Below are 8510 nucleotides of genomic sequence, written 5' to 3' on the forward strand. Positions count from 1 at the left end.
CCCAGCACAGCCAAATAAATAAATAAAACTAAATATTAAAAAACAAAGTATGTTCATCATTATCTCTACTCTCAGATGAGTAAACCAAGGCACAGAGAGGTTAAGGAGTTTCCCCAGGATACACAGCTACCAGGGTGATAGAACCAGTCCTGGAACTCAGGAAGGCTGGCTTCCAACTTATAATCTTTCTATATTTTAACATTTTCTAAAATTTTAGATAATTCATATATCATAAAATTCACCTTTTAAAAAGGGTATAACTCAGTAGTTTTATGCATAAGGTTATGAAACCACTGCCACTATTTAATTTTAGAACATTTTCATCACCCCAGAAAGAAATCCTATACCCAGTACCAGTTACTCCCTATTTCTCTTTCCTCCTAACCCCAGGCAACCACTAATCTACTTTCTCTCTCTATGAATATGCCTCTTCTGGACATTTCATGTAAATAGAATTGTACAATATGCAGCCTTTTATGTCTGGCCTCTTTCAGTTAGCATAATGTTTTCCAGGCTCACCCATATGATAGCCTGTATCAGTACCTCATTCATTTTTACTGTTGCACAATATTCCATTGTATAAACATTTTGTTTATCCATTTATCATTGGCTTGTAATCTCAACTGTGGATGAGGGCATCCTCAAGGTCTGAGCAGACATGAATACATTCCCCTTGGCCTGTGTAACAGAAACGAAGCCCATGATCATAAAGCAGGCAATTCCATCCCCAAGCATCCAGGACAGAAGAGAATCCTGCCCCAAATAAGGGCCCCATGTAGTTGCCCAAGTAAAGGTTTTTGCATCTTGGGTTCCTGACAAAGGTTGCAACCCCTGCCAAAAAAGGGCCACCACTTGTTTTAGCTGGGGCCAGGTTCCTACTGAAATTGCTTCTCCAGAAAAATCCAGGAATATGGAGCCATCAAGGAAGGCCAAGGGTCTCCATGGTGAGGAGGGATTCCTATCCAGGAATAGGGGGCCTTCATAAAGAAGACGGAGCCAGGAACCCTGGACTCTGCTGACTCCTAGGTGGCCATGATATGTGGGCTATGGCCTCGAGCCACCCCTCTCTGCCCCCCAAATAATGGGTAGGGCCCTGGGAGAAAAATCCACCAGGACTGAATGGAAACACAACCGGGACTATCTTGGTCCCCTCCCCTCTGCCGTGCTTGTATTTCAGCTTCTCCTTTCTCTTGAGGCGCTTTTCTTCATTTGGCCACAAGGGGGAGCTAATCCACACAACAGATCAGATCAGATCAGTCGCTCAGTCGTGTCCGACTTTTTGGGACCCCATGAATCGCAGCACGCCAGGCCTCCCTGTCCATCACCAGCTCCCGGAGTTCACTCAGACTCACGTCCATCGAGTCAGTGATGCCATCCAGCCATCTCATCCTCTGTCATCCCCTTCTCCTCTTGCCCCCAATCCCTCCCAGCATCAGAGTCTTTTCCAATGAGTCAACTCTTCGCATGAGGTGGCCAAAGTACTGGAGTTTCAGCTTTAGCATCATTCCTTCCCAAGAAATCCCAGGGCTGATCTCCTTCAGAATGGACTGGTTGGATCTCCTTGCAGTCCAAGGGACTCTCAAGAGTCTTCTCCAACACCACAGTCCAAAAGCATCAATTCTTTGGCGCTCAGCCTTCTTCACAGTCCAACTCTCACATCCATATATGACCACAGGAAAAACCATAGCCTTGACTAGACGAACCTTTGTTGGCAAAGTAATGTCTCTGCTTTTCAATATGCTATCTAGGTTGGTCATAACCTTCCTTCCAAGGAGTAAGCGTCTTTTAATTTCATGGCTGCAGTCACCATCTGTAGTGATTTTGGAGCCCAGGAAAATAAAGTCTGCCACTGTTTCCACTGTTTCCCCATCTATTTCCCATGAAGTCATGGGACCAGATGCCATGATCTTCGTTTTCTGAATGTTGAGCTTTAAGCCAACTTTTTCACTCTCCACTTTCACTTTCATCAAGAGGCTTTTGAGTTCCTCTTCACTTTCTGCCATAAGGGTGGTGTCATCTGAGGTTATTGATATTTCTCCCGGCAATCTTGCTTCCAGCTTGTGTTTCTTCCAGTCCAGCGTTTCTCATGATGTACTCTGCATATAAGTTAAATAAACAGGGTGACAATATACAGCCTTGACGAACTCCTTTTCCTATTTGGAACCAGTCTGTTGTTCCATGTCCAGTTCTAACTGTTGCTTCCTGACTTGCATACAAATTTCTCAAGAGGCAGATCAGATGGTCTGGTATTCCCATCTCTTTCAGAATTTTCCAGTTTATTGTGATCCACACAGTCAAATGCTTTGGCATAGTAAATAAAGCAGAAATAGATGCTTTTCTGGAACTCTCTTGCTTTTTCCATGATCCAGCGAATGTTGGCAATTTGATCTCTGGTTCCTCTGCCCTTTCTAAAACCAGCTTGAACATCAGGAAGTTCACAGTTCACATATTGCGAAGCCTGGCTTGGAGAATTTTGAGCATTACTTTACTTGTGTGTGAGATGAGTGCAATTGTGCAGTAGTTTGAGCATTCTTTGGCATTGCCTTTCTTTGGGATTGGAATGAAAATGGACCTTTTCCAGTCCTGTGGCCACTGCTGAGTTTTCCAAATTTGCTGGCATATTGAGTGCAGCACTTTCACAGCATCATCTTTCAGGATTTGGAATAGCTCAACTGGAATTCTATCACCTCCACTAGCTTTGTTCGTAGTGATGCTTTCTAAGGCCCACTTGACTTCACATTCCAGGATGTCAGGAGGTCAGTGATCACACCATTGTGATTATCTGGGTCATGAAGATCTTTTTTGTACAGTTCTTCTATGTATTCTTGCCATCTCTTCTTAATATCTTCTGCTTCTGTTAGGTCCATACCATTTCTGTCCTTTATCAAGCCCGTCTTTGCATGAAATGTTCTTTGGTATCTCTGATTTTCTTGAAGAGATCCCTAGTCTTTCCCATTCTGTTGTTTTCCTCTATTTCTTTGCATTGATCGCTGAAGAAGGCTTTCTTATCTCTTCTTGCTATTCTTTGGAACTCTGCGTTCAGATGTTTATATCTTTCCTTTTCTCCTTTGCTTAGGGGAGGTTAAAAAAATCAAAGTCCACGTTGATTACAGTCAAGCCCTTTACCTGCAATAGTCCATCTCATCTTCACAACCCCATGAAGTAAGGGCTTTCATTAAAGTCATGTCACTGACAAGGAAACTACAGCACAGAGAGGTTTAGTGACTTGCCTGAGGTCACACAGCTGGTAGGAAATGGGTCCAGGAGAGGGATCTCGGTAATCTGATTTCAGAGAATGTGCACCTAACTACTCTGGCTTCTGGTTACCACCATGGCTGGAACTCAACCCCTACAACAGGGGTGGAGCAAGAGTGTACTGAGGTTTCCCCCATCCACTTCTGCCACGCTCCAGCCACACAGAAGAGAACTTGCTCGTCCTCTTAACTCTGCTACCAGGCTACCTCCATTCCTCTGCTCTAGCCGACCTCTCTGTCAGTAGTTCCTCTGCCATCAACTTCCATTTCAGGCCTCCCCTGACATCACCTCCTCTGGGAAGCCCTGCCCACACCCCTGCAGATCATTCCCCCCAGGCTCTGGGCTCCTCTGTTCCCATATCCACATCTGTCTTCCGCCAGACTCAGCTCGCCCTGCTGGTGCCCGGCCAGTTCCTCTCTGTGTCCCCAGAGCCCAGCGAGGATCACGCAGAGTAGTGCTCGGTGACCCTGTTGGAATGCAGTGGGTACAGAGCACTCGACCCTGTGAAATAGGTCTCATTAGCCCATTTCCCCTCCTGTCAAACTGGGCTCAGAGAAGCCTATCTTGAGGGGCGGTGGGCACATGTGGGCCAGGCCTCCCCCTCCACTCGTCTCTAATTCACTACAGGCCTCACGAGCTCAGAGGCTGCCCACCCTGGCTCTCCTCACTGGCACTGGCCTCACATTCCAAACAGACAGAACCCAGCGCTTGGTCTTTGTGGCTCTCAAACTGCTGCCAGCGCCGCAGTAAGAAGCGCATTTTAGCTTGGTGTGCTCTGAAAGCTGGGTATAGGACTGGAGCGGCCCAGGAAGCTGGAAATTTCACAGAGTCACACTTTCCCCAGCTGTCTGCCCTCCATTCTCACCTTCAGCACTTTTATCCTACCCTAGTCAGTTCCGTTCTTGTCCCTCCCTTTCTATTTCAGTCGCTTCCTCTTTTTTTTTTTGTAATGCTTGTCTTTTTTTTTTTTTAGATTTTAATTAATTTCTATTAGATTCACTTTGTACTATATTTTTTAAAATTCTTTTTAAATTTTTTTGTGATGCCACATGGCCTGTGGGACTAGGGATCAAACCTGCATCCCCTGCATTGGAAGCACTTAATCACTGGACCACCAGGGAAGTCTGGACCACTGGACAGCCAATTCTTAATCACTGGACCACCAGGGAAGTCTCCTGCAATGCTAGGCTTGATTCACTAAACTGGTTTCTTGACCAAATGGGCCATGACCCACAGTTTGAAAAAGCTCTAGTTCAGATGAACACTAAGCATCCTCTGTCTTCCAGAGGCTGCCACTCATACCCCACCTCACCGTGACTCTCCATGCCCAGCTACTTCCTTAAAGACAGGCCAAATGCCACCTCCTCCAAGAAGCCTCCTCAGATTCCCCCATTGCCCAGCCGCATACTCCTGTTGTTCTCCAGGCCTCCACTCCCTGGGGTGACTGTGACCTCTATCATAATCTCCTGCTTATACACCTGTGTCTCCATCACTCTGTCGTCTCCTAGAAAAGGCACTGTCTATCCCATTCATCAGGCAACCCTGCTCCCAGCAGAGCAGGGACTTGATAAATGCAGGAAGTCTTCCATCAATCAACAAATCCATGAAGATTCTGACTCTAACTTCAAGAAACTAAGAATCGCTCTAACACCCTTCCTGGGGCTCAGGTCCTACTACACTCTCTTTTTCTTCACTCTACCAAGGAAGAACCAAGAAAGCCCTTGGCTGCCACTCCTCAATTGACACATACACTGGAGCTCAAAATCCAGCTGTGCTGTTTGCCAGCTGTGTGACCTGGGTCTGCTACGTACCTTTTCTGAGCTGCAAAGTGCAGACCGCAGCAGAACTATTAATAGCTCACAGGGCTGCTCTGAGGTTAAATGTGGGCCTGTTGTCAAGGGCTCAGCCTAGTGGCTGATACAAGAAAACTCCCTATCACCAGCCATGTGAAGTCTGGGCTAGGGTAGGAGGAAGGCACCCACGTACACTTATTTTCAGGCCATCCACACTGCAAAGCTGCTTCAGGACCTCCATGGCCCCCTGCTCCCCGGGTCCCAGAGAGGTCACCAGCCCCACAGGCAGCCCGTGTGTCCTGAGAGTCATGGCCACCTGCCAGGCAGTAGGCAGCCAGATGTTCTGGTGGGAGGACACGATGGCCACATGAGCCCAGCCAAAGTTTCTCATGACAGAGAGCAGCACGTGGGCAGCCAAAGGCAAGGTGGGCACCAGCTCACCTCCTCCCCCTGCATCCCCACACGCCCAGAAGAAGAGGGTCTTGCCCCAGCCTTGGGCCAGCAGAACGGCAGCTGGGCAGTAACCAGGATTGACAGGGCCCACGAAAGCAGCCATGGTGTTCTTGTGGGCCAGGAATGTGGCCAGGGCACTAGGGCTGTCACGGCCCATGGGAAGAACCATGGAAGCCAGGCGTGAGCCCAGCATCAGTGAGGGGTCCTGGTTGGCTCGGTCCACAGCCAGCTGGGCAGCCACACTGGGGAGGGCCTGGGCAAAGAAGGAGTCACAGCCCCAGGGACCCAGCACCCCCAGAGTGAAGGTCTCTGTCCTCCAGGCCAGATCAGGGAGGGAGCCAGCCCACAGGAGAGCACCCCAAAGCAGCACAGAGAGAAGTGGCAGGGAAGGGACTGTGCTCGGATGGCTGAGAGTGGACCCCCACAGGCCTGGGCAGGGTTGGCGGGCCTTTACATGCAGCAGCATCCGAGACCGATCTTCAGGATAAGGCCCTCCCACAGTCCTGGAAAAGAGGGGTAAAGTCAAGGCTTGCTTTCTAGCATTCTCTGCCAGTGTTTCCTGCATGGCTTTGAGGCAGACATCGCTCCTGCCCCCAGAACTTCATCCTCTTCATTGGTAAAAATGAGGGATTCAGATCCTTGATGCCCAAAGACCCCCAGATGTGGGGACCTAAACCTCCTTCCCAGAACTGGCTCACAGCCTGCAATGCTCACACTCAGTCCTAGACTGGAGTGTGGACTCCGGAGTCAGAGCCAGCCAGACCCATTCACTGCTTCCCATCCTTGTGTCCCTAGGCCAATCTCTGAAGTTCCTGAGCTTCATTTTTCTCTTCTGTAGAATTCGGATAATGAAACCTACCTTGTGGAGTTGTTGTGATGATTAAATGACGCAAGGTGAGGCACTTAGCACCGTCCCTGGTACTTATATGTTCAATAAATCTTACCTCTTTCAACCTATTATTATTTCTTCCTTCACTCGTCCTCCAAAGCCGGCCAAGTTCTCCCTCTGAACCTCCCCTGCCTCTTACCTCTCAAACCCAGCACCATCCATAGCACTTAACTCTGCAGGACCCCGAGGGCCCCACAGCACAAGCAGCACCTGGGTCTGGGTAGCATCCCCATTGTGTGTTTGTGGCTCGAGGGGCTACAGTGGGGATGGTCATTGCAGTGAGCAGGTAGGTGAGTAGGCACTTATTAAATGGAATAGTTATCATTATCACCACCACTATATCACCATCGTTGGATCTCTGAGGGGAGGCAAATGTACCATGGGGTAGAGAGAGTTGGACAAGGGAGTGAAAGCCTGAGTTTCAGTCCTGCCCCTGCCCCATTCAAAACCTCAGCCTCGCCATCTGTAGAAGAAGACAGTTTGCCAGGTGGCCAGCTCTGAGCCCTTCTGGCTTGTGATGCTACATTTCTCCCATCTCAGAGGCTGGTGACTCAGGGAGGGCTGCTCGTCTACCAGTCTCTGAGGGCCCTCTGTACACTCCCTCCTCTTCTGCTGTGATGCTCTAAGTGGTCTCTCTCCTAGCAGCTTGCCCCAAGGGACGAACCCCTTGGAGCAGCTAGCTTGTCCTGGGCTCACAAACAGCGAATCATTTTCGGGTGGGAACATAGACATATGCTTCCAATACTGATGACAGGCACCTCTCCCATCAATCTCTACCTCCCAAAGCACCTGTGATCCACTGCTTTGCCTGGTGCTTCTAGAGGCCCTGAGGAGAGATCACTTATCCTCCTTTTGGGCGGGGATGGGGGGACTGACTCTGGGCAGGGCAGCGACTCGACCAAAGGCAAAGGCAAAGCACTCACTCAGTCGTGTCTAACTCTTTGCGACCCCGTGGACTGTAGCCTACCAGGCTCCTCCATCCGTGGGATTCTCCAGGCAAGAGTACTGGAGTGGGTTGCCATTTCCTTCTCCAGGAGATCTTCCCAACCCAGGGATCGAACCCGGGTCTCTCGCATTGCAGGCAGACGCTTTACTGTCTGAGTCACCAGGGAAGCTCAAGCGACTTGCCCAAATTCTCATCAAAAGTTAAGGCTGAGTTGAGACTGGAGCCAGGCTCCCACCTCCTAGTCAAAGAAAAAAATCATGTCTTTTATTGAACACTTAGATCATCAGAGCTGAAGAATCCTAGAGATCTAAGCATCTGAAGCAACTCCTCTGTGCACAGACAGGGAACCGGGTACAGAAGGGGTGTGGACTTCTCCCTCCCACAAAGCAGCAGCAGGCTCCCCTGGCCGCTTGGCCCTGCTGATCCTGCTCAGTGTCATGGAAATCCTGCAGCCAGTGGCCTGCAGGGGTCACTGAAGGCTTAGGTCCTTAGTGAGGCCAGCCTCTGGCCAAGGCAGAAGCTGACTTTAGCCCCAGCTCCACCTCTGACTCATGAGATAGAATTCACATCCTTTTCTGTACCATCTGTACAGGAAAGACTTAGTTAGATATTTAGGTCTCCAAAGATCCTTCATCTCCAATGTTTTAGTTGTCAATAGAAACCAGGAAACAGGTGGCTTTCATCTCTGAAGATGGCTGCATCCCCTCTCCAGTCCATCCCCCAGGAATGTGTGAGCTGCCAGTGCTCCCACCTCTAACACAATAGGTTCATGCGCCACCCTCCTAGGGGAGACCATTTGTAGTTTTAGTCTCAAGGAAGTGGACACCAAGGATTAGCCACAGACAGTATGGCTCATAAGAGCCAAGTGTATGAAGCTAGTAAACTCCATACTACCATAACCTAAAAAGATGAAGCTACCTTTAGCTACATTAACAGACAAGTGACCAACATATTCCAGGGAAGAGGGGTGGGTGATTCCTGTCAGAGCCGGGGCTTCTTAGACCCCAGTATCCAAAGGTCACCCTACTGCCTCCCAACCTGGTCTTTCTTGCCTTCATTCAGGGAAACTTCCCCAAAGACCCACCTGCCATGCTGTGCTGTTGGACATGACTCACTGTCTCTTTGCAGATCCTGAAAGGTTGTAGTTGAATCACGTGAATACACTGGGATTCTT

The 8510-nt window shown here is 49.2% G+C and overlaps 1 protein-coding gene across 1 annotated transcript in view; it reads right to left on the bottom strand.

The window, feature by feature from the left end:
• Positions 1-6552, bottom strand: part of LOC129627863 (guanylate cyclase D-like) — a 43844-nt gene extending 37292 nt beyond the window's left edge. The window contains 2 exon segments of the mRNA XM_055547327.1: positions 5244-6004; positions 6530-6552. Of these exon segments, the coding sequence (XP_055403302.1) occupies positions 5244-6004; positions 6530-6552 (784 nt within the window).
• Between the last annotated feature and the right edge of the window lie 1958 nt (positions 6553-8510).

The sequence above is a fragment of the Bubalus kerabau genome, chromosome 15 (genome assembly GCF_029407905.1).
Source record: "Bubalus kerabau isolate K-KA32 ecotype Philippines breed swamp buffalo chromosome 15, PCC_UOA_SB_1v2, whole genome shotgun sequence".
NCBI lineage: Eukaryota > Metazoa > Chordata > Mammalia > Artiodactyla > Bovidae > Bubalus > Bubalus kerabau.